General features: G+C 41.4%; 1 protein-coding gene across 2 annotated transcripts in view; it reads left to right on the top strand.

The window, feature by feature from the left end:
• LOC140738476 (aldehyde dehydrogenase, mitochondrial-like) overlaps positions 1–25,188 on the top strand; it is a 62,790-nt gene extending 37,602 nt beyond the window's left edge. For both annotated transcript variants that reach the window (XM_073065792.1, XM_073065793.1), the window contains 7 exons: positions 2,998–3,111; positions 9,707–9,809; positions 10,473–10,657; positions 12,504–12,668; positions 18,355–18,512; positions 22,899–23,013; positions 24,546–25,188. In XM_073065792.1, coding sequence (XP_072921893.1) covers positions 2,998–3,111; positions 9,707–9,809; positions 10,473–10,657; positions 12,504–12,668; positions 18,355–18,512; positions 22,899–23,013; positions 24,546–24,578 — 873 coding nt within the window. In that variant the 3' untranslated portion in view covers positions 24,579–25,188. The remainder of the gene's footprint in view (positions 1–2,997; positions 3,112–9,706; positions 9,810–10,472; positions 10,658–12,503; positions 12,669–18,354; positions 18,513–22,898; positions 23,014–24,545) is intronic.
• The last annotated feature ends 1,726 nt before the right edge of the window (positions 25,189–26,914 follow it).

Genomic DNA, 26,914 nt, shown 5'->3' with positions numbered 1-26,914 from the left:
GGGACTGATCAACCCTAGCAAGGGTGGCTGATGTTGAAAGACCAAAACACCCAATGACCCCAGGTGACATCAATGATGATGTGTCTCAGTGCATCTTAGGATGTATCTCAGCACCATGTTGGTATTTGTGGAATCCTCTCATAAAACCTTTCTCCCTTTTCCATATTGCTTATCTTGTGTTCCCTTAATTTAATGTACTAAATCCTCTTTCCCTTCTTATTTCCTCATGACATCCCTTGTTCTTTGCAACTCCGTACCCTCAATGTTTTTACATCTCACGAGACTCACTAATTTGTTCAAGTTTTCTGAAGAAGTACAGTTTGTTATTCTGGCATTCCGACCACGTTTTTAAATATTATTCTTTTATTTCATTGCTCTTCAAGGGTGTACATTACATTTTACATCATTTTTATTCTCAGACCCTTGATTAATATTTCTCCCATCTGTTTTTACTCTGGTTCACATATTTAATGCAATAATCAAGAAGGATTGAAATATTTTTGAATCTTTGAATCTATTTCCCTCTTCTGCTCCCCATTTAGAAAAATGGAGCCTATTCAGTCATACCTGAGGCTTTCAGGTAATGAGCAGTCTTTGGGAGTCATGTGAACCATTGTGTAGAATACATGAACTGCACCAATTTCCAGTTCATTTCAACTCTCTGAAGAAACAGTGATGTAGTTTGCCAAGAAGGTAGACTCTGCTTTGTTTGGAATCATTTCTTGTTACTTTTATTTCTACCTCAGTTCAAGTTCAAAGTAAGTTTTTTTAAAACCAAAGTACATGCATGCCACCATATACAACCCTGATCTTCAGAGTAGGCCTTTCAGTGCATTGAAACTTTTTTGCCATTCAGCTAATGTATCCTCCACTCCACCAATCCACTCATCTTAATATTCTGCCTGATTTAAACAATCTCAGCCTTAACATTAAGGTGACCCAGGGAAGTGAAGTGTACATTTCTACTCTATTCTGGGTTAAGAAAGTGTTTCATAAACTTCATTTATGACAGCTAACTTTCATTATTTTTAGAAGACTCACCCATTTTCTATATTTTCTCATTAGGAAAATCATTTCTCTGTATCTAATGTACACTGCTTTTCTAATTTTCAATACTTCTGCTTTCTAAGGTTTAATCATCTAAGCCTGAGGGATAATTATCCTTATAATTTAATACTTTAGATTTCCCAGAAAGCCTCTTGGCATTTACTTGCCATACCTTGATTTAAAGTCTTGATGATTGCAGATGTTTGTTCTTTCATTATCTCAGAAACAGCAAATTGAATTCCATTCTTCCATATCCACCCCTGTCGAGGAAAAACATTGGTGAAGCTACTAAAGATGATAGGGCACTGATATTGTAAAGAATTGGAAGAGAGATCCATGTCTAGAAACCCAATACGAGCAGTTTTTCCCAAAATGCTCATTATGAATTAAAAGGATGGTGTTTCTGGTAGATCGAAGCATCCTTGCATCTTGGGTGGTAGGCAATAAGATATTTCCAGAATGGGACAAATCAATAAACTTTAGTAAAGGTGTTCCTCAGGGTCCTGCCCCCAGCCCAGCCATATTCTACTGCTTCATTAATAAATTTCCTTCCACCTTAAGGGTAGATGTGGGAGTGATTGATGAACTCCATTTGCAAATGAAGTAACCCATGGGGCAGCATGGTAGCGTAGTGGTTAGCACAATGCTTTACAGTGCTGGTGACCCAGGTTCAATTCCTACCACTGTCTGTAAGGGAACCCCAATTACCTTGTGGGTTTCCTCCGGGTGCTCTGCTTTCCTCCCACAGTTCAAAGACGTAGTAGTTGGTAGGTTAATTGGTCATTATAAATTGTCCTGTGATTAGGCTAGGATTAAATCGGGTGATTGCTGGGGAACGTGGCTCAAAGGGCTTATTCCATGCTGTATCTCAACAAATAAACAAAAACAAGCAATAAATAAAGTGCACTATATTCAAGGCAATTTTTGAAATATGGCTGAAAGTAGCATCTTTACTCCACAAATACTGGGCAAAGAGAATCCCCAACAATCTCTTGACTATCTTCTTGACTTTCAAAAGCATTATCATTGGCAAGCTTAAAGCAAAACAGCAAATGCTAGAAACAAAACACTCAACAAGTCGGACAGTATCTTCAGAAAGAGTTAATGTTTCAGATTGAAGATGGCAACCATGGTGCCGCCCTTTCACAGATATCTCCTTCGTTCTATCCATTTCTCTCACTCCCACCTTCTCTGCCACATCAAACTAACTTGTTTTCTCTTCTATGCAATTCTGAAGAAGGATCTTCAACCTGTAATGTTAACTGTTTGTCTTCCTGCAGATGCTGTCAGATCTGTTGAGTGGTTCCAGCATTTTCTGTTCCTGAACATTTATGCTTCTCAATAGCATACCTTAACTCCAGTGCATATCATCTATACCAGCAGGCAGATGAAGGCAGCTCCTGTCTGAGAATGTAAGATTGTAGGAAGTTGCACATTATTCTAATACAAAAGTACAACATCATTCCATTTTTTTGTGCAGAATCCAAACCCTAAACTATCAACAGCTCTTTTGAGAGAACTTTCATTGACCTCTTAACACATTTAAGGATCCATAGATGCATAGTCCAAGGTCCCTTTGTTCATTGACACCACACTGTCAATTATTGTGTATTCACTTGTCCTAGTGTATTTCCCCAAACTGACATTAGTGATGCGAGAAGGCTCCGTCCCTAAATTAATTGGTTAAAGTTGAATTTCTTTCTGTTTTAATGCTAATGAGGAGTCTTCCCTCTTGCCTTGAAATATTCAAGAAGGTCGTCAGAGGCTTGTTGAGTATTGATCATAACCATTAAAAGTGAATCCATAGACACAGAATTTCCTGAATTTTAATGAAGCAAATACAACACATAGTAATGGATAACAGTATTTGCTGTTATGTATAGTTGGACCATTAATAAAATGGTAGTTGTTTTGTCTTAATGTCTGTGTCACCTTTTCTCTTCAATACAGGCTGGATTTCCACCAGGAGTAGTCAATATCATTCCTGGTTTTGGATCAACTGCAGGAGCAGCTATTGCCTCCCATATGGATGTAGATAAAGTTGTTTTTACTGGATCCACGGAGGTCAGTTTGAAAACACTTTCAAATTAACATAGAAGTTTAGAAATGAACCAAAGTTCAAAGTAATTACGATTTCCATTCTGATATTGGTCCATGGTCTCCTCTTGTGCCAAGATGAGGCAACCCTCAGGGTAGAGGAGCAATATCTTGTATTCTGTTTAGGTAGCCTCCAACTTGATGGCATGAGTATCAGTTTCTCCTGGTAAACCAATTTCCGCCCTATCCTTCCTCTATTCTCCATTCTGACCTTTTACCTCTTCTCACTTGCCTTTTACTTCCCCCTGGGTTCCCTCTTCCTTCCCTTTCTTCAATGCTCCACTCTCTTCTCCTATCAGATTCCTTCTTCTCCAACCATTGACCTTTTCCACCCACCTGGCTTCACTTATCAACTTTCAGCTAGCCTCTTACCCACCACCCCAACCTTTTTATTCTGGTATCTTCCCCCTTCTTTCTCAGTCCTGAAAAAGGCTCTCAGCCCAAAACATCGACTATTTATTAATTTCCATAGATGCTGCCTGACTTGCTGAGTTCCCCCAGCATTTTGGGTGTGTTACTTTGGCTTTGCAGCATCTTCAGACTTCCTCATGTTTAAAGTAAATTTTATTATCAAAGTACATATATATTCAACCCTGAAATTAATTTGCTTGTGGGCATACTCAACAAATCTATAGAACAATAGCCATAACAGAATCGGTGAAAGACCGATAGGTTGTCAGAGGCTGTTAGAGTCACATGCCATTTGGAGTAGTTTATAGGTAGTGGGAACTTATCCCTCATTACCACCCCCGACTATGACAACCTTAGGAACCACTACATCATATAACACAGTGCATAATGATGATTGTAAGACTCTTAAATAAATAGTCATAATGAATAATTCAGTAAAATAGTTGCCACTACATTTAGAAATCCATATTTTAGAAACACATGTTCTGCAATAAATACTTATAGATTATAACTAAATGCTTAAACAATCCTCATCGATGGATCAGAAGTGAAAAGGGGGAGCAATTTCAAGTTCCTAGGTGTCAACATCTCTGAAGATCTATCCTGGGCCCAACGTATCTGTGCAGTTACAAAAATGACACAACAGCAGCTATGTTTTATTAGGAGTTTAAAGAGATTTGGTATGTCACCAAGGACACTTGCAATTCTCTGCAGATGTTCCAAGGACAGCATTCTAACTGGCTGCATCACCATCTGGGTTGGGAGGGGGGCTATTGCACAGGATTGAAATAAGCCACACAAAGTTGTGAAAGACAGCTCCATCATGGGCACGAGCCTCCCCAGTATCCAGGACATCTTCAAAGAGCAATGCCTCAAAAGGTAGCATCCATTATTAAGAACCCCCATTACCCAGGACATGCCTTCTTCTCATTGCTTCCATCAGGGAGGAGGTACAGGAGCCTGAAGGCACACACTCAGTGATTCAGGAACAGCTTCTTCCCCACCGCCATCTGATTTCTGAACCCATGAAGACTATCTCACTACATTTTTTCCTCTATTTTTGCACCACTAATTTAACGTGTATATACAAACATTTTAATTTACAGTTTTTATTATTATGTATTGCAGTGTTGGGAGGTGGGTTGAGATATGAGTCTATCAATGGAGGTGTAAGACACTCCTTCCCTCCACTACCTTGGGCAAGGTGTAGCAGCTGCTTAAACCCTGATCAGGATTAGGAGCAGGTAGTGGATGGCTGTATGAGAAGCTGGTGCATATCATAAGACCTAGTTATGCGACCACTGACACCAAGCAGACAATCTCTGAAGAGTATTGATAATAATTGAGGTCACCCGTCTTGTAAAGGCACTGCCCAGAAAAAGGCAATGGCAAGTAACTTCTGTAGGAAAACTGCCAAGAACAATTCTTCAGTGGTTTGATCAGGGCACAACTGTGCAAGCACGTAGACATCAGCCGGTGAGAACAGCGAGAAGAGTTTAAAAGGAGACAGCTTTATAGAGCAGGTGCCAGAGGAGCAGAGACACAGTAGGAAGGCTTTAGCGATAATGGGTTGAGACGAGGTAGGTTGGCTGTGCAATACACAGACACGAAGAATGTGTGTGAGGCCGGTGTTCTGTGCTTGGTGTCACATGTGGAAAGTCCGGGAGACTCCCAGCCTCCCAGACGGCCACATCTGCACCAGGTGAGTTGAGCTGCAGCTCCTTAGGGACCGTGTTAGGGAACTGGGGATGCAGCTGGATGACCTTCATCTGGTCAGGGAGAGTGAGGAGGTGGTAGAGAGGAGCTATAGGCAGGTAGTCACTTCAGGGCCTGTGGAGACAGATAAGTGGGTAACATTCAGGAGAGGGAAGGGCAGGAATCAGACGCTAGAGAGTACCCCTGTGGCTGTTCCCCTTGACAATAAGTACTCCTGCATGAGTACTGTTGCGGGGGGGGGGGGGTGGGAACCTACTTGGGGGAAGCGAAAGTGGCTGTGCCTCTGGCACAGAGTCTGGCCCCGTGGCTCAGAAGTGTAGGGAATTGAAGAGGATGGCAGCAGTGATAGGGGACTCTATAGTTAGGGGATCAGACAGGCGGTTCTGTGGATGCAGGAAAGAAGCACAGATGGTAGTTTACCTCCTAGGTGCCAGGGTCCGGGATGTTTCTGATAGCGATCACGAAGTGGCAAGGAGAAAAGCCAAAGGTCATGGTACATATTGCTATCAATGATATAGGCAGGAAAAGGGAGGAGGTCCTGAAATCAGACTACAGAGAGTTAGGAAAGAAGTTGAGAAGCAGGACCACAAAGGTAGTAATCTCAGGATTACTGCCTGTGCCACGTGACAGTGAATATAGGAATAGAGTGGGGTGGAGGATAAATGCGTAGCTGAGGGATTGGAGCGGGGGTAGGGATTAAAATGTCTGGATTGTTGGGACCTCTTTTGGGGCAGGAGTGACCTGTACAAAAAGGATGAGTTGCACTTGAATCCCAGAGGAATTAATACCCTGGCAGGCAGGTTTGTTAAGGCTACTGAGGAGAGTTTAAACTAGGATTGCTGAGGGGTGGGAACCAAACTGAAGAGATGGAGGAAGAGGTGATTGGCTGACAAATAGAGAAAGCTTGGAGACAGTACGAGAGGGAGGATAGGCAGGTGGTAGGAAAGGACGCACTCAGACCGATAGTGTGAAATGTGTCTATTTTAATGCAAGGAGTGTTGTGAACAAAGCGGATGAGCTTAGAGTGTGGATCAGCACTTGGAGCTATGATGTTGTGGCCATTACAGATACTCGGATGGCTGAGTGGCAGGAATGCTTACTTCAAGTGCCAGGCTTTAGATGTTTCAGAAAGGACAGGGAGGTAGGCATAAGAAGTGGAGGCGTGGCACTGCTGAGCAGAGGTAGTGTCACGGCTGCAGAAAAGGGGGAAGACATGGAGGGATTGTCTACTGAGTGTGGGTGGAAGTTAGGAACAGGAAGGGGTCAATAACTCTACTGGGTATTTTTTTATAAGCCACACAATAGTAACAGGGACATCAAGGAGCAGATAGGGAGACAGATTCTGGAAAGGTGTTGTGGTGGGAGATTTTAATTTCCCAAATATCTCCCTAGAGTGAGGGGTTTAGGTGGGGTGGAGTTTGTTAGGTGTGTTCAAGAAGGTTTCTTGACACAATACATAGATAAGCCTACAAGAGGAGAGGCTTTACATGATCTGGTATTGGGAAATGAACCTGGTCAGGTGTCAGATCTCTCAGTAGGTGAGCATTTTGGAGATAGTGATCACAATTCAGTCTCCTTTAGCATAGCATTGGAGAGAGATAGGAACAGACAAGTTAGGAAAGCATTTAATTGGAGTAAGGGGAAATATGAGGCTATCAGGCAGGAACTTTGAAGCATAAATTGGGAACAGATGTTCTCAGGGAAATATATGGAAGAAATGTGGCAAATGTTCAGGGGATATTTGCGTGGAGTATTGCAGAGTTATGTTCCAATGAGACAAGGAAAGGATGGTAAGGTATGGGAACCATGGTGTACAAATGCTGTTGGAAATCTAGTCAAGAAAAGAAGAGCTTACGGAAGATTCAAAAAACTAGGTAATGATAGGGATCTAGAAGATTATAAAGCTAGCAGGAAGGAACTTAAGAAAGAAATAAGGAGAGCCAGAAGGGGCCATGAGAAGGCCTTGGTGGACAGGATTAAGGAAATCCCCAAGGCATTCTACAAGTATGTGAAGAGCAAGAGGATAAGACGTGAGAGAGTAGGACCAATCAAGTGTGACATTGGAAAAGTGTGTCTGGACCAATCAAGTGTGACATTGGAAAAACTGGTGAAGATAACAGAGGTATCCCTTCCCTTCAGTATTCATCACGGAAAAGGATCTTGGCGATTGTAGGGATGACTTACAGTGGACTGAAAAGCTTGAGCATGTAGATATTAAGAAAGGATGTGCTGGAGCTTTTGGAAAGCATCAAGTTGGATAAGTCACTGGGACCGGATGAGATGTAACCCAGGCTATTGTGGGAGGCGAAGGAGGAGATTGCTGAGCATCTGATGATGATCTTTGCATCATCAATGGGGATGGGAGAGGTTCTGTAAGATTGGAGGGTTGTGGATGTTGTTCCCTTTTTCAAGAAAGGGAGTAAAGATAGCCCTGGAAATTATAGACCAGTAAGTCTTACTTCAGTGGTTGGTAAATTGATGGAGAAGATCCTGAGAGGCAGGATTTATGAACATTTGGGGAGGCATAATATGATGAGGAATATTCAGCATGGCTTTGTAAAAGGCAGGTAATGCCTTATGAGCCTGATTAAATTTTTTGAGGATCAAGGTAGAGCAGTAGTTGTAATGTATATGGATTTCAGCAAGGCTTATTGAGAAAGTAAGGAGGCATGAGGTCCAAGGGGACATTGCTTTGTGGATCCAGAACTGGCTTGCCCACAGAAGGCAAAGAGTGGTTGTAGATGGGTCATATTCTGCATGGAGGTCAGTCACCAGTGGTGTGCCTCGGGGATCTGTTCTGGGATCTTGGACACTCAAATCTGCTGCGCAGGTTGACTCTGTGGTTAAGAAAGCATACAATGCATTGGCCTTCATCAATCATGGCATTGAGCTTAGGAGCCGAGTGGTAATGTTGCAGTTATATAGGACCCTGGTCAGATCCCACTTGGAGTACTGTGCTCAGTTCTGGTCGCTTCACTACAGGAAGGATGTGGAAACCATAGAAAGGGTATTGAAGAGATTTACAAGGATGTTGCCTGGATTGGGGAGCATGCCTTATGAGAATAGGTTGAGTGAACATGGCCTTTTTTCCTTGGAGTGACAGAGGATGAGAGGTGACCTGATAGAGGTGCATAAGATGATGAGAGGCATTGATCATGTGGATAGTCAGAGGCTTTTTCCCCAGGGCTGAAATGGCTAGCATGAGAAGGCATAGTTTTAATGTGCTTGGAAGTAGGTACAGAGGAGATGTCAGGGTTAAGTTTTTACACAGGGAGTAGTGAGTGCATAGAATGGGCTCCCAGCATCAGTGATGGAGGTGGACACGATAGGGTCTTTTAAGAGACTCCTGGATGGCTAAGTGGAGCTCAGAAAAATAGAGGGCTATGAGTAATCCTATGTAATTTCTAAAGTAAGTACATGTTCGGCACAGCTTTGTGGGTCAAAGGGCCTGCATTGTGCTGTACGTTTTCTTTGTTTCTGTGGTTCTATGTTAACAATCATGGTTATGAGACCATGATCACCTGAGTCATATAACACGATGCATAATGATGATTGCAATATACTGCTGCAGCATAATAACAAATGTTATGACATATACCAGTGGTATTAAACCTGATTCTGAATCACAGAGTAACAGCCACACTGCAAAACACTTTGGAAGATAAATGCAAAACATCCTGAAATTGTCCAGATGGGCACAGGGTGTTGATGAAGATTTAAGCCATGCTGGTAGTACCTCTACTCTAAAAGCTAATTAACATTAATCTGTGCAGCCAACACGAACAGTACATTTGAGTACTTGCCATCTCATCTCGGAGCTTCAAATATCAAAAGCCAGTACCACTTTAAAATTAGCCTGTGCTACTTGAAACTCATCTACACTTTTTAAAGGAGCACATGCACCAACAACAGATAAATTACAATCAGTTTGTGCCAAGGCCTTGAATCAAGATAGTTTCTTCACCTGCCAACTATCCCCTGGTGATTGCAGTAATTTCAGTGAGCTCTAGAAACACAAAATGTTTCTAGAATTGTAGCCGTCAGGTTGACTATGGTTAATCCTCTCATCGTGCTGGTGTGCTGCTTCTGTCACCAGGAGTAACAGGGTTTAAACTGAACTGTTGACAGCCAAGTGAATGCATTGTTATCAAAATAGCATGATATACTGATACAATATAACCTGTCTGTGTATTTCTATTCAAATGCTTTTTGTATATTATGTTAAGAGATTTCAAGTATTACACAAGTTCAGAAGCTGATACAATCCTGAGGTAATTTAGAACATTTATAAATACATTTGCTAGAAGGAAAGAAAGTGATAACTGTAGTCTTGTATTGCTCAATATGTAATATATTGTTTCTTGAACAATTATTATACTTTTTTTAAAATCTCCTTTAGGCAGAAGTTTAAATCTTTTTTTGTGATCTCTTGTAGGTTGGCCATCTGATCCAGCAGGCTGCAGGAAAAAGTAATTTGAAAAAGGTGACATTGGAGCTGGGAGGAAAAAGTCCTAACATTATATTTTCTGATGCTGATGGTAAGAATTGCTACTTAACTTGCAAATTGAACAATTTCACATTAGTGATTACATTGGATCAGTGTGTAGGAAGGAGGGAGAAAAATCCACTTTCAGTCTCATTCTGCTTTTTTTTAGTGTTAAAGCCAAACAAGTTTACAATAAACTTTGTCAGGGTAAAAGCTGTAACAGTAAGTCTGCTATAAAGGGAAAAATGCTCAATATTTAGCTGGTCAGCAGCTTCTGTGAAGGCAGAAACAGTGTTTCGCGGCCTTTGAAATAAAAACTGATCAATCTGATATGTTAACAAAACTTTGTGTGCAAATACATTTTAAAATATGTAATGTTGTATTTTTCAAATGAAAAATAAAATGAAAATTTCTCTTTGCTTTCTCTTCTAAAAATTTCTGAGCTCCTAATGCTATTAATTCAAACTGGTCCTAAGTAAAGATCCATTATGAAAAGCGGTATTTATTCCCCACTTTTGTAAGGTGTTAGCATTGTGAAGGAAAATTAGAAGGTTATTGATCTTGGAAAAGGTCTTGCTAGATTCTGAGAACTAAAAAATCTTACTTGTTTTGTGTTTCATTCTTTCAGTGGAAAATGACAATTGTTTTCAGTTTTCTTCCCTCCTAGCAAATGCTTATTTAAAAATATTCAAACTGATTTTACTCCATTCTCCAGTGAACTATGCAGTTGAGGAGGCCCATTCAGCTCTGTTCTTCAACCAAGGGCAATGCTGCAGTGCTGGATCACGCACTTACGTTCAAGAATCTATGTACGATGAATTTGTAGAGAAGAGCGTGGAAAGAGCAAAACTTCGTACTGTGGGAAATCCATTTGACGCCAGGAATGAGCAAGGACCACAGGTGACACAAGAGGTTCTGCAGATACTGGAAATCCAAAGTAACTCGCACAACATGCTGGAGGAATTCAGCAGGTCAGGCAACGTCTATGGAAATGAATAGACATCGATGTTTTGGGCAGAGACCGTTCTACTTTATAGGAAATCAATAACGTGTTCCATCAATCTGCTATGTTTTCCTCTTTTTTTTTTATAAAATGATTGGTTCCTTAAGGCTGTTACAGTCAATGCTCCCAATGGCGTGCACTCAAATAGCCTCCAACAACCAAGTCCAGCTCTTGTGCTTCACGTGTGACTTAGCTACTAAGCCCAGTGGAACCATTTCTACTAACAAGAGAAGGGGCAAAGGCAGGGTACTGGAGCCATAAAACCAGTCATTCCGGGGAGATGGAGCTTGTCAGTCATGGTTGGCAGCTCATCTAGAAGGAAAACTCTGATCTCAAACCTCTGCTGCCTTGCAGCTATGCCCACTCATGGGAAAGGCTTTGGGAGTAAACCCCAAGGGAAAAATCCAGAGCTGGAATCCCTAAGGTAGTCCTACATTGAACTCAGTGCTGACTGGTAACTCCTGCGACGCTGCTGGTACCAAACTGCATTCGTCCCTTTAGATTCATCAGATACATGGAGCAGAGCAGCTTGCTACATGGGCCACAGCTTACTGTCCATATGGTACTGCCTGGGCTTGCATATCTACACAGCTGGGATGCAATATTCATGGTCAAATCTGACCGATGGAGGCTGTCAAATCAAAAATGAATACAACCACAAAATGCTTTATGCTGTGAAAAGATCATATACCAGTAAACTTTCTGATGTTAACCCTTCTGAAACCTGGAAGAAGTTCATACCAAAGTATAGGCCACCTCCAGTCACTGCCCTGCATACCTAGTTCACACAGGTGTTTACACCAGCCTCTGCCATGCTGTTGTGTGAATTATTGTCCTTGGGTGTGTTAACGATGAAGCCATAATAGAGAAATGTATGGTATTTATGAGGAGGAAATTCAGTGGAATAATTTGTGTTTGATGTGACTGATGGTTATCATTTGCAAACTGGCAAAATTCTTAATCAGGAAGAAAAGATATTTAAAAGCTTGGTGCCTCAGGAAGGAAGGATCCATCATTAAAGACCCTCATCATCCAGGACAAGCCCTCTTTTCATTACTTCCTTCTTGTAACTTTTAAAGTCTTGCACTATACTGTTGCCACAGAATAACAAAGTTCACACATATGTCAAACATTCTGATTATGAGATACCTTTATTGCTGGAATTACCAGCTAACTCTTGCCATCTGAATTTGCAAGTGAATTTGTACATTCTCCCTGTGACCACGTGAGTTTCCTCTGGTTTCCTCCCACAGCCCAGAGACGTACTGGTTGGCAGGTTAATTAGTCATTGTAAATTGTCCTGTGATTAATTTAAGATTAAATTGGGGGATTGCAGGGTGGCGTGGCTCAGAGGGCTGGCAGGCCTATTTCGCGCTGTATCTCAATAAATAAAAGTTTAAAAATAAATTAAAAGTCTTTGTTTAGAAACAAACTTGGTGCCAAAGGAATTTAACTCTGTCTACATTTGAGATGAGATGAGAAAATACAGGGAAAGAAGATGTTAAATTAAAAATAATCATTGTACCCACATAAAAAAACTTATTAATTTCACTTGGACATTAAAATGTAAGTAGTTCAATATTCTTAATTAAGATTATTTGCCATAAACCTTTACATATATTAGGAATTTGCTGTCGGTGTGTTAGCGTGACTTGCAACAAAGCATTTAGTTTTGGCCATTCGCGTTGGTCACTGGAACCCTTGAGTAAAACAACTATTAGCACCAAATTATGTTTGTTATAGGTGGACGAAGAACAATTCAACAAGATTCTGGGATATATTACCACTGGAAAGAAAGAAGGAGCAAAGTTACTTTGTGGAGGTGGAGTGGCAGCAGATCGTGGGTATTTTATCCAGCCAACTGTGTTTGGAGATGTGAAAGACGAAATGATCATTGCTAGAGAGGAGGTAAGGCTGTACTCCCAGCTGTTATGTTTCACTAACCAGCAAATTTTACTTAAGTGTTATGTTTCCAGTTTTAGTCAGTTGTAGCATTATTTGAGTTGAAAGACTGCTTTCAATCTGATGTGTCCTCTTCTTTTGTTGTATCCTTACACAAACTATATTACCTGCTTTAGGCACCACATTTCCCTCTTCAACTTCATAGTGGTGCGAGGGGGAAGGGGAGTTGTCACTTACTATTCACTTCTTTGGTTCAGATTTCCATATCAGATGACAAACATGTAATCTCTGTTGGCTGTAGTTTGATGAGATACCGGTAATTTAGGATGAGATGTTAAAACTGAGGTAACTTTTGGCTCTGTAAAAAGAGTCCTAAGCACTACAGAGATAAACAGGTCTTCCAAACTGTGTAATATTTCAATTTTCCAAGTTTTTTACATGTATTTTTTGAGATTTAGGTGCTTTGAGATATAACTAATAAAATAATTTTGTGGTTTATTTGGATTTTTGAAAGATTGTTCTATTTGAGCTAGAGCAGGAGGAGTTGAGAACTCCACCATGGATGGTCCCAAGCTTAGGTGCAAAAGGAAGAGGATTGGGCATGGGGCTAGCATCCCATCCGACAAAAAAACAGAGCTACAGAAACCAACAGAAGCTCCAAACACCTCATCCCTGAGAGAGGAAGGATCTTGGCCTAGAAGATAAATAGATGGGCTACAACTGGACTTGAAAGATTGGCCAAGGAGACAGGACTCTGGCGAGCTGCTGTTGGTGGCTCATGCCCCAGTACTGGTGTCAGGCTTAAGAAGGAGGAGGAATAGTTGGGGCAAATTGTGAATTGGTTGTTGGACAGAGATTGAGGGAACAAACAGACTGTTTACAAGTTGGTGACTGTGAGTAGGGGTGTACTGTAGGGATCGGCTTTTGAGCTAAATGTGATCCATATCAACAATGTTGCTCCGGGCCAAATATCATCTGTCAAAGTTTATTAGTACAAAGCAAATGGAATTTGGATCAGGAAGAATATAAAGAGGCTGCAAAGGGATATAGGTAAGTTGAACAACTGGGCAGGAATGGAGCAGATACAGTTTAATGTGGAAAAATGTGAAATCATCCACATTTTTCATTATCCTCATTTAACTCTGAGATTGACAGAGTACGTTCAAATGGACCCACGTGTGCTTTGGAACAAGTCATTGGAAACTATTTGGTGGCAGCAATTGATTATGAAACCAGATGGTATGTTGGCCTTTACAAGAGAATTTGAGTACAGGAGTAGAGACGTCTTCGTGCAGTTATACAGGGTAAGAATAAATATGATGTATTATGTACAGCTTAGGTCACCTTGCATTCAAAAGAATAAATGCAATGTGGGCAGTGCACTGAAAATGCACTAAACTGACTCCAGGGATAGTAAATTTGCCAGATGAAGAAAGAGTGACCAGACTAGTCTTGTAAGAATTAAGAGTTTAAAAGAATGCGAGGAGATTTCAATGAAAGCGACCAAATGCCGGTGGATCTAGGAGGTAAGAATCAGAGGTCATCTCGGAATAAGAGGTAGGCCATAGAGGACAGATCCTGTGGAAGCTCAGGACAAAGTTTGGTAGGTTTCTGAGTATTAGGGGACTTTGAAGATACAGGATTGCTGAAAGCGACACTGAGGAAGATCACCTTTGGTTTGGACTTGGAATGGTGGAGCAAGGTTGAAAGGCCAAATAATCTATTCCTGATGTTTTTTGTAATCAAACATCACTCTGCCAGCTTGCTAGTGACTATTGATTTCTCTGTGGTAGGGGTTCATGGTATAAAAAAGATTGGGAACTCTAGCCCTATGTTAACAATTTCTGGGCTGTGGAGAGCTGTGCATGCAACAAATAGAGACAGATAACAGCCTGCATCATATCCAATAGGCAGTGATGAGAGAGACCATAAGATCAGTGCCATATGCCAAAATGTAGTATGGGTGCATCCAGATTCAGTAATGGCCTGTACTCATCATATCAGCCATGGTATAGCTGTGAACCCTAGCCCTAGCTCACACTGATTCATACAGTTAACAGTTTCCCCTCTCATAGAGTCATAGAACACTACAGCACAGATGGCACCATTTGGCCCAGCTAGTCTGTGCCAAACCATTAATCTGCTTTGTCCCATCCATAGCCTTCCATACCTCTGCCTTCCATGTACCTGTCCAAATTTCTCTTGGTTGTTCAAATGACCCCGCATCCACCACTTGCCCTGGCAGCTCATTCCACACTCTCACTACCCTCTGAGTGAAGAAGTTCCCTCTCATGTTCCCCTTAAATATATTACATTTCACCTTTCACCTATAACCTATTGCCTCTAGTTGTAGTTTCAGCAAACCTAGTGGGGAAAAAAGCCTACTTGCATTTACTCTATCTGTACCCCTCATAATTTTGTATACCTCTATCAAATCACCCCTCAATCTTCCATGTTCTAGGGGAAAAAACCTATATTCCAACACCTTTTACAACTTTAACATAAGATTCTAAGTCCTGTACTGATTACATTGATTTATGAAGGCCAATGTGCCAAAAGCTTTCTTTACAACCCTGTGATGACACTTTCAAGGAATTAATGGACCTGTATTCCCAGATCCCTCTGTTCTACCACACTTCTCTGTGCCTATTATTTACCATATAAGACCTACCCTGGTTAATCCTTCCAAAGTTCAGCTCCTCACATTAGTCTGCATCAAATTCCATCTGCCATTTTTCAGCTTATTTTTCCAGCTGGTCCAGAGCCTGCTGCAAACTTTGATAGCCTTCCTCGCTCTCCACTATACCCACAATCCTGGTGTCATCTGCACATTTGCTGATCCGGATGAGCACATTATCATCCAGTTCATTAATGTAGATGACAAACAACACCGATCCCTGCAGCACACCACTAGTCACAGGCTTACAATCAGAGAGGCAGCCATCTACAACCACTCTCTTGCTTCTGCCACAAAGCCAATTTACTATTTCGTCTCAAATGCCAAGCGACTGAATCTTCTTGACCTACCTTCCACTTGGGACTTTGTCAAAGGCCTTACTAAAGTCAATGTAGACAATATCCACTACATTTACTTCATCAACTTTTCAGGTAACTCAAAAACTCTTAAGACTGAACAAACTCGACTTACCATGCACAAAGCCATGTTGACTATCCCTAATAAGTCCCTATCTATCCAAATACTATATATCTGCTCCTTTAGAATACTTTACAATAACTTTCCCACTACTGAGTCAGGCTCACCAGCCTATAATTTCCTCAGTTATTCTTAAAGAACAAAAAACATTAGCTATCATCTAATCCTCTGGCACATCACCCACGGCTAAGGGTGTTTTAAATATTTCTGCTAGGGCCCCTGCAATTTCTACACTAGCCTCCTACAGGGTCCAAGGGAACACATTTCAGGCCCTGGTAATTTATCCACGTTAATTTGCCTCAAGACAGCAATCTGTCTGGGGTCTATGAAATCTGAATCAGGTCCATGACCTCACTGCTACATTGCCTCACACCTGTAGAAACTTGGTCCGCCTCCTTCAAGTAAATATAAATAGAAAAAATCCATTCAAGATCTCCTCCATCTTTTTTAGCTCCAGGCATAGATTACCACTCTGATCTTCCAGAGGACCAATTTTGTCCCTCTCGCTCATTTTGCTCTTAATATACCTGTAGAAAAAGCTCAGAGCTTCACTTTATTGTCAAAGTATGCATGTACAATGCAACTCTAATATTCATCTTCTCCAGATTACATGAAATACAGAAAAAACACGTGAATCGTTGAAAGAAAATACATCAACTCCCTTCATCTCATGAAAAGGAAAAAGAAACAAAATTCGCAAACCCCCAAACCCGCCACCCCCTCCGTCATGCAAAAAAACTTAACAGATTGCCCACACCAAAAACTGCAGCTGAAACACCAAACACTAAACTCCAAATCCCCCAACCCAGTCCTCGCATAAAAACCAACAGATCACCCACCCAGAAGATGGCAATCAGAACATCAAAAACCCCAAACCCCAACCCCCACCCTCACAAAAAGGACAACAGCAAACCCCAATCCCCTCCCTCGCAAATAAGAACAGTGCCAACAGCACCAAAACCCTGCCAACTCTCTCTCATACATGCAAAAGGTAAGAGAAGAGCCACACAGAAAAAATTCATAGAAACATCAGACCCCAATCCCCAACCTGTCCCTCGCACAAAAAAAACAGGTCACCCGCCTGGAACCCCAACCCGCCAATTGACAACTAGAAAGAAAACACAGAAAACTGAAGGAGAGCAATACAAACTACAGTCCAATAATCACATAAATCTCAGAATTTTGAAAATATCCTCCTATCAAAACTGAGGAGAGCTGCTACTGAACGTAATCCTTCCGCAAAGAACAACAGCTGGCCTGTGGCCTTCCGATAGCAGCCGATCCGGCTACAAACCACCATCGGCCCGTGGCCTCCATGGAAAGCGAACACTGGCCTGAATCCGCATTCGCGTTGATACTTCATCCTTCCTCGATGGTTTGAAATGGAGTCAATCAGGGCCCCAACTCTGTTCTTCTTCCTAAGGCAGCTCGTGCTCTTGCTCTTGGTTCTTTCTGGGGATAGCAGAGTGTCAGATCACTCGATCAAACTCCAAACTGCATGTCACAGGCTCCAACAGTCTCTGAAACACAAACAGACTAAAAGAACAAGCAGAAGGTAAATAAGGAGTGAAATAATTGGAGTTTGGTGATCTGGAAGATTCACCTGAGAAATCGTTGTTTGTTGGCACCATCTTAGGATTCTCCTTCACCATTTCTGCTAGAGCAACCTCATGTCTTCTTTTGTCCTTCCTGATTTCCTCCTTAAGAGTTCTCTTACATTTCTTACACTCAAGTACTTCATTTGTTCCTACCTGCCGATACTTGCTGTTCACCTCCTCCTTTTTCTTAACCACAGTCTCAATATCTGCTGATAGGAACATACAAATACTGTACTCTCAAAATTTCACTTTTGAAGGCCTCCCATTTACCAAGTACACCTTTGCCAGAAAACAGTTTGTCTCAATCCACACTTCAATTGAATAGGTTTGGAATTTAATCCTTGGAACTTAGAAGATTGAGGGGAGATTTGATAGAGATGCACAAAACTATCAGGGGTATAGACAGGGTAAATACAAGCAGGCTTTTTCCACAGAGGTTGAGTGGGACTACAACTAGAGGTCATGGGTTAAGTGTGAAAGGTGGAATGTTTAATGGAACTTCTTCACTTAGAGTGTTTTGAGAGTGTGAAATGAGCTCCCAGTGCAAATGGTGCATGCAAGCTCGATTTCAGCATTTAAGAGAAGTTTGGGTGGGCACATGGACAGTAGAGGTATGGAGGCCTATGGTCCGGGTGCAGGTCAATGGCAGTATGCACTTTAAATGGTTTGGTACAGACTACATGGGCCAAAGTGCCTGTTTCTGTGTTGCATTTATCTATGACTATGACCTGCCAGATCCTTTCTGATACCATCAAAGCTGGCCCTTCTCCAACTTAGAATTTCAAATCAAAGACCAGACCTATCATTTTCCATCATCACCTTGAAACTAATGGCATTGCAGTCACTAAATGCAAAGTAATCTCTCTTATATACAAAGTTTCCTAAAAATCTATGAAATTATTAATTCAATTAATGTAAGTTTTTTTTTGTTTACTTGGAGATTTTTGGACCAGTGATGCAGATCCTGAAGTTTAAGACATTGGAAGAGGTAATCGAACGAGCAAACGATACCAAATATGGACTTGCAGCAGCAGTTTTCACCAATGATCTCAATAAGGCCAATTACGTCTCTCATGGTTTACGTGCAGGAACTGTCTGGTGAGTTTCCCTGTGTAAGCCTGAGACATCCCACTCTTCTTTTGGATTTTTTCCCTTTTCTAAAATCAAATTGAATTTATTATTATGTGCAGCAGTACATGCATGCACAGATCAATGAAAAACTTACTTGCAGCAGCATTGTGGGCACAATTACATACACAATATTCAGAAGAAAAACATTATTTTCCTGAATGCCAAGGTAACCTAGAACAGCTGACTGTAAAATACCATCAAGAGCAGCTGTTCCTTAGATAGTGTCTATTTTACTCAATTGTGGCCATGAGTTTTAAAAAGCTATTGAGGTACATGACTACTGAGTCTTTTCTAATATCTGTGCCTGCTTTTCATTTGAACCTGAATTCTGTGAGACAGAAATGCCATTGCCTAGTTCTTCACAAAATGCTGGTGGAACGCAGCAGGCCAAGCAGCATCTATAGGGAGAAGCGCTGTCAACGTTTTGGGCCGAAACCCTTCGTCAAGACGTCTCGGCCCGAAACAGCGACAGCGCTTCTCCCTATATATGCTGTCTGACCTGCTGCATTCCACCAGCATTTTGTGTGTGTTGCTTGAATTTCCAGCATCTGCAGATTTCCTCGTGATTGTCTAGTTCTTGTTGGTTATGGGAATGGTGTTGCAGGATAAGACCATGTGACCTCTCCAACCTGCCATGCCATTCAATAAGGGCATAGCTGGTCTAATCTTTGACCTCAGTTTGATTTTTCTAACCCATTCCTGTTTTATTAACATTTGTCTACTATTGTTTTAAATATACTTACTGACGCACGGTATTCTGGGGAGAGAATTCCAGAGAAGAAATTCCTCCTCATCTGTAAGTTGTCTAATACTTGTCTCTCCCAGAACAACAAACATCCTCATCACCACCACCCTTTTAAACCTGCTAGAATCTTATGAGTTTCAATCAGACCATTCAACCTTCTAATTTTCAGACAGTATGGCCAATTCCAATCAATCGTTATTGGAGTGCCAGGAATCAATCCAGTGTATTTTCAGTGCACCACCTCAGATATATCTGCTTCAAAGTTCAAAGTACGTTTATTATCAAAGTATATAAGCAGTATACAATCCCAAGATTCATCTTCCCACAGTCTTTGAGGCAGTGACTCAAATTCTGCATGAAACTCTAGGTTGCAATCTCAACAAACACTATAGTTATAGGAAAACTTATTTTCTTCTCTATCTGCTTTGTAATTAGGTTTCCAATTGTATTCTCGATTACATATACCTAAAGTACGTAGTACATTTGTATTTCTTGTCAGGGCATTATTATGATTGCTTTGAAAACCAATCTTTAATTGTCTCACACCATTTATGAAATACTCTTACCTTTCTAATCTCCCTACTGAGTTAAATACTTTTCAATTCCCTCATCTTATAATAAAGGATTGTTTAGTTTGCAGTCTCCTTGAAAACTAATTAATTGCATTTTCTTTAAAAAAAGATTTTAAAATAATACTGTGCATTTCATCATATTATCGGCTAGGGAGTATTCAAACTTACAGCATTCCATAAACATTACATTCCTCTGTTATCTTCATCCTTGTCTCATTCTCACATTTGAACTTTGTAAGTTCCATCCTGTTGCCCCTGTTATCAAGCATCCCCTCTGACCATATAACACAAACACACTAGTAAGTTTTCTCACCCAAGCCAGCAAAGCACCTTAGGATTTCATAGACCCCATTTTGTTACATTACATTTTACAAAAGTTACAAATTCATGAAGACTTCAGGGTTACAGATATATTTCCACATGATCACTTTCTTCTTACCTGCCTGGCTTTTTTTTTAAAGAGAGAATATATTTGCTGTTTGCAAAATATTATGCACAGTTGTTTGGATTGGAAAATTCACTACTTTTCTGCAATTGTTAGAATAAAACAGGTGTCTCCCGTTTTTCAAACGTTCACTTTACAACACCTTGCTGTTACGAAAGACCTACATTAGTTACCTGTTTTCACTAACAGAAGGTGTTTTCACTGTTACAAAAAAAGGCAACGCACAAAAAAATGCAGCGTGTCTCCTCGCCAGGAACCGCATTCTAGCCACCATAGCTTAAACACATGCTCGTGAGCATCTGTGCTTTATCTCGATTTATTTTGTGCATCCATTAGCAAGATGAGTTCTACGGTATCGGAAAAGCCTAAGAGAGCGAGTAAGGGTGTTACACTTAGCGTAAAACTGGGCGTAATTAAGCGTTTCGATCGTGGTGAACAAAGTAAGGACATAGTGAGTTTGGCTAAGGAGGCTGGGTTTGTGGAAGTTGATGAAGATGATGTTGAAGAGGTTTTGGCATCCCATGATCAAGAACTGACAGATGAAGAGCTGATGAAGAAGAAAGGATAACAATTGAAACCGAACGCAGTAGCGAATGGCCCAAAAGTGAAGTCATCCAGGAACTTAACATGAAGCAATTGCATGAGATTTTCGCTGCGATTGACAACGCTGAAATGATTGCAGAAAAGTATGACTTTAATTTTGAAAGGGTGTGTAGGTTTAGGGCATATTTGCAGGATGGTTTGAGTGCTTACAAAGAACTGTGTGATAGAAAAATGCGCGAGGCTAAGTAGTCAAGCATACTGTCGTTTTTCAAGCCTTCCACAGCAGACAACGAACCTCAACTTTCGACATCAAGGCAGGCAGACATAGAAGAAGATGATCTGCCTACCCTGATGGAAACAGACGACGATGAGATGACACCCCACTCTCCCACCATCCCAACTCAGCCTAACATACCATCATCAGTGTGCTCGCTGTCTTCCCGATTCCAATAAGTGAAACTACACTGTACATACATTATTTCTACTTTATATAGGCTGTGTATTTTTATGTGTTATTTGGTATGATTTGGCAGCTTCATAGCTTAAAGGTTATTGGAGAGACTGCTTCTGCCGAGAGTGCTTGCGCCAAGTGATTCTGCCAAGAGCGTTTCAGTTCAGTTCAGTTTCAGTTTATTGGCATTTAGAAACCACAAATGCAATGCAGTTAACAAATTAGACAACGTTCTCCAGAATGATATCACAAAAGCACACGACAAAACAGACTACACCAGAAAATCCACATAACATTTGGCAATCCCCAGTCCAGAGTCTGGAGAGGCAGCTGCGTATTAATATCGCGCTACCATCTTAGCGCATACCCCAGAAAGGAGCTCCAAATCCACCAGACAAAACAAGACTACCCAGACACACCAAGTCAAGAGACCAACTCTACCACCCAACAATCCAAAAACTAAAGCTACAAGACCTACACAAAACCACATAGTTACATATAGTTATAGTTAACATATAGTTACAACAGTGCAGACAATACCATAATTGATAAGAAACAGACCATGAGCACAGTAAAAATAGTCCAAAGATGTTAAAAGACTATAAGTTCAAGAGAAACCACCACACAGTTTCCACAAGTCCTCAGGGTCCTGACAGACTCACCATCCCACGCAGGCGGCAGAAGGGAATACCAGCTATGGACTTCCAAGCCGCCACTGGATTCAGCCTCGCAGATGCATCAAACAATGAAAGCTCCGTTGGACCCAGCCTCGCAGACGCAGCACACGGTGAAAGCGCCCCGACTGCAGCGGACTCCGAGTCCATCGAACCTCCGACCATCCCCTCTCTGAGCACCATCCTCTGCCGAGCGACTGCGACACCCCCACCACCGGCAATGCGACCCCGAGGACTGGGGGCCTGTTCTTCTCAGCAGAGTCCCAGACCTCACAACAGCAGCAGCAACGAAGAAGGCCTTCCTGGAGATTTCCAGATGCTCCTCCGTGCTCCCACGTCTGTTTTTCATCAGATTAGGACTGTGCACCGCACCTCGCTTAACAAATAACAGATACCAGCTCCGGAATGGCCGCTGCAAACTGCGTCGTGCCGCCATCTTGCCTTGGGCTTGCGTGCGATTTTCGCTATGGTGGACTGTGCTGCAATGATTGTAGAAAAGTATTTCTACTTTATATAGACTGTATATTTATCAGATCATTCCTGCTTTTACTATGTATTACTATTATTTTGGGTTTTATGTGTTATTTGGCATGATTTGGTATGTTTTGGGTCTGCAAACACTCACAAATTTTTCCCATATAAATAAATGGTAATTGCCTCTTCACTTTACGACATTCCGGCTTATGAACCATTTCATAGGAACGCTCTACCTTCAGATAGCGGGGGAAACCTGGATTGCAGAAATAATTTAATTAGTATGGGGAAAAAATCCACATAGTATAAATAATCAAGTTTATTTATACTTCTGACGTAGTCCAACAAAGTTTTGTTCATTAGAAAAGCACCAATTGGCAATAAAATATTGTTATTTTAAAGTTGATTTCCTAATTTGTACCTCTATTAACCACATCACCCTGCCACAGGATAAACTGCTATAATGTGGCTGGAGCTCAGGCTCCATTTGGTGGATACAAAGCTTCTGGCATTGGGCGGGAACTTGGAGAGGACGGATTAACAGCCTACACTGAAGTAAAGACTGTGAGTAATAAGTGTTAACAATGTAACCCCAGATTAGAATTTAATGAATATCAATGCAGTTTATGAAGTTTTTGATTTCCTTTTACATTTTTACCCAAAATCTTCTAGAATGTGCATGTTTATCTTTTTATATTTGATTATTCAGATTTTAAAGGTAACTGTTACTCTCCACTTCCTCAGTAATTTTCAACACATTAGTCTAATTACTTAACCTGTCAAGATATTTTTATATTCAATCCCTTAGTTTTGACAGTTACACAGTTAATCAACAGGAAAGCTGATAGCAAGGTTTTTTTTCCCATCACTTTGCAGTCACCTGGACTGCTCTATTATCAATGAAATTAAGATCGCTTATGTTGCCATAAACTAGAAATGAAGCCTGACATTTATCCTCATTAGACAACATTTGTCACTTTTGCCTTAAACACCATAATTTTTTTGTTATGTACCGTGTTGTATGATGTAGGTGATCATGGTTTTTCCATGACCATGATTTCTCTTGGCAAAAATTTCTACAGTAATGGTTTGCCATTGCCTTCTTCTGGGTAGTGTTTTCACAAGCCGGGTGACCCCAGCCACATCTATACTCTTCAGAGATTGTCTGCTGGCATCAGTGGTCGCATAACCAGGACTTGTTATATGACCATCCACCACCTACTCCCATGGCTTCATGTGACCCTGATCGGGTGGCTAAGCAGGTGCTATACCTCACCCAAGGGTGACGTGCAGGGTAGTATATTCAGAGACAAGTACAAATAATGGGAGCAACATACAAGTTGTTGTAGGAACTCAGCAGGTTAGGCAGTGTCTCTGAGTCTGAGGCCCCCCCTCAGTCAGAGTTGACTGTTGCTTCCTAGCTGTCTAGATGTGCAAGCCTGGGCAGTATGATATTGAGAGCAAGCTGTTGGCCATGTAGTAAGGTCCCCCTCTCCACGCATCTGATGAACCCAGAGGAACAGCAGAGACCAATACAGTTTGGTTCCAGCAGCGTTTCAGGAGTTGCCAGTCAACATTGAACTCAATGTAGGACTGCATTAGGGATTGCAGCTCTGGATTTTTCCCTTGGGGGTTACCACTAAAGACTTCCTCATGAGTGGGTATAGCTGAAAGGCAGCGGAGTTTGAGATCAGAGTTTTCCTTCTCCAAGATGAGCTGCCAACCACAGCTGATGAGCCCCATCTGCCCAAAGTGACTGGTTTTAAGGTGCCAGTAACCTGCCCCTTCTCCTATCAGTAGCAATGGTTCTGCTGGGTTTAGCAACTAAGCCACACGTGAAGGCCAGGAGCTGGACTTGGTTATCAGAGGCTATTTGAGGTGCACACCATTGGGAGCATTTAATGAGTAGTGGGAGCTTGTCACCATAACCTCCCTAGTTATAACAACCTGAAGGAACCGAGGCAGCTTCTATGGAAATAAATAGACAGTCAACAATTCAGGTCGAGACCTTCCTTCAGGACTAATAATGGGAAATGGGTTTAAGGATGAATGCTGAGAGCTCTTTTCTCATAAATTAATATTTTCTTATTATTCAGGTGACAACCAAGGTTCCTCAGAAGAATTCTTAAACCCGCCTGCCGACTAACCCACCTGTCGACTAACTTGAGTTGAGCTTGTCGGCTTTTTAAGTACAGAATTCAAAAGGAAGTGCTGCATTTAAATTGTAACTTTAATCAAAGCCTGATTGTATACTCATCACATTAATTTTGATCTTAATCAATATAATTTTTTTCCTTAGCTAAGAGAAATGACATGGGATTTCTTCAAATATCTGGCAGTGAGTTTTGATTTTGCTTACAGATAATATTTCATATATGGGAATAAACAATTAGTGGGTGGTGGGCACATAATTCAGGATATTTTGTTGGAATTTGTTTGAGAGGATTACTACTAGATTCAAAATACTTGTGCAGTAAGGATGCTTCTGTTTTTCTTCTCTCTTGAAAATAATGTTAACATTAATGCTAATGTTAATATTCCATCAGTATTTCAGATGTATAACGGATTATAACACTCCAGGGATACCTTACATTTTGCATGTAATGACTAGATTGAATACACATTTTTCCTTTTCTACTCACTAATTTTCTGCAGTGACTTACTGCTGTTTAGAAATTTGATTTAGATTTGAATATCAGAATCACTGTACAAAGTCAAATAAACCAAGTTTATTACTAATTTATTGACTTTTTACTCTGAATTAATGCTTTCCAGAGACGTTTCTTTATTTTTCTGATTTATTTCTCTTGTCACTACAGAGGATGGATGAATGATGGGGGATCCTCCATTGTGGCTTTGTAACACTGTCATTTCCCAATCAGATTGTGTGTTCTAGTCCCACTTCACAGCTGGGATTTATTCTGCCACCCAGGTTTAGAAAAAAGGGAATATTATCCAAACTTGTTTGTGAGACATTAGATAAGAATGGTACAGTGCATTTAGGTTAATTTGGCCATTGGTTAATCAGGGCAGACGCTTATTTGGGACAACACTTAAAGAACAAAAACATATTGAGAAAATAGGCAGGATACTCTTTATTTATGTGGGACACTATGCCACTTAATTGGGGCAGGAGACAGTCAGTCACATGCACTGGTTTAGCTGTTAGATAGACACTGCACCATGCTTAAAGGGAACAGTTGTATCAGGAAAAGATGTGCTTGTGTTACGTGATCCATTTGGGCCAACAGAGCTGATTCAAAAAGCAGTGATTTTGATCTTTATTTAATTTTGACTTCAAAAAACATTTTGAGACCCTTGCCAGGATGTCATGAAAAGATTTTGACATTAGCTGAAGAAAATTACCCTACTGGGCCAAATCTAACTAACACCCCTCATAGTCAGCTGGCAGAGATAACTGGAGTACCAAAATCTACACAAACAAGAGAAAATCTGCAGATGCTGGAAATCAAGCAACACACACAAAATGCTGGAGGAACTCAGCAGGCCAGGCAGCATCTATGGAAAAGAGTACAGTTGAGTTTTGGGCTGGGACCCTTAGCCAGGACTGGAGAAAAAAGATGAGTAGATTTTAAAGGTGGGAGGAGGGGAAGGAGATACACAAGGTGATAGGTGAAACCTGAAGGGGGAGGGATGAAGTAAAGAGCTGGAAAGTTGATTGGTGAAAGAGATACAGGACTGGAGAAGGGGGTGTCTGATAGAAGAGGTCAGAAGGCCATGGGAGAAAGAAAAGGGGGAGAAGCACCAGAGGGTGGATGAGGAGATAAGGTGAGAAAGAGAAAAGGGGATGGGAATGATGAAGCAGAGGGTCAGCATTACCAGAAGTTTGAGAAATCGATGTTCATGCCATCAGGTTGGAGGCTACCCAGACAGAATAGAAGATGTTGTTCCTCCAAATTGAGTGTGGCCTCATCATGACGGTGGAGGAGGCCATGGATAGACATGGCCACTGGGAGATCCCGCTTTTTCTGGCAGAGGGAGCATAGGTGCTCGGTGAAGTGGTCCCCCAATCTATGATGGGTCTCACCAATATACAGGAGACCACACCAGGAGCACTGGACACAGTATATGAGCCCAATAGACTCACAGGTGAAGTGTTGCCTCACCTGGAAGGACTATTTGGGCCCTGAATGGTAGTGAGGGAGGATGTGTAGAGGCAGGTATAGCACTTGATCCACTTGCAAGGATAAGCGTCAGGAGGGAGATCAGTGGGGAGGGACGAATGGACAAAGGAGTCATGTAGGGAGCGATCCCTGTGGAAAGCAGAAAGTCTGTGGGAGGGAAGGATGTACTTGGTGAGGGGGATCCCACTGAAGATGGTGAAAGTTGTGGAGAATTATGTGCTGAATGCAAAGGCTAGTGGAGTGGTAGGTGAGGACAAGAGGAACCCTTTCCCTGGTAGGATGGCAGAAGGATTGGGTAAGAGCAGATGTGTGTGAAATGA

The sequence above is a fragment of the Hemitrygon akajei genome, chromosome 14 (assembly GCF_048418815.1).
Source record: "Hemitrygon akajei chromosome 14, sHemAka1.3, whole genome shotgun sequence".
Lineage (NCBI taxonomy): Eukaryota > Metazoa > Chordata > Chondrichthyes > Myliobatiformes > Dasyatidae > Hemitrygon > Hemitrygon akajei.
The sequence above is the reverse complement of the archived record's forward strand: the minus strand, read 5'-3'. Positions and strand labels throughout refer to the sequence as shown.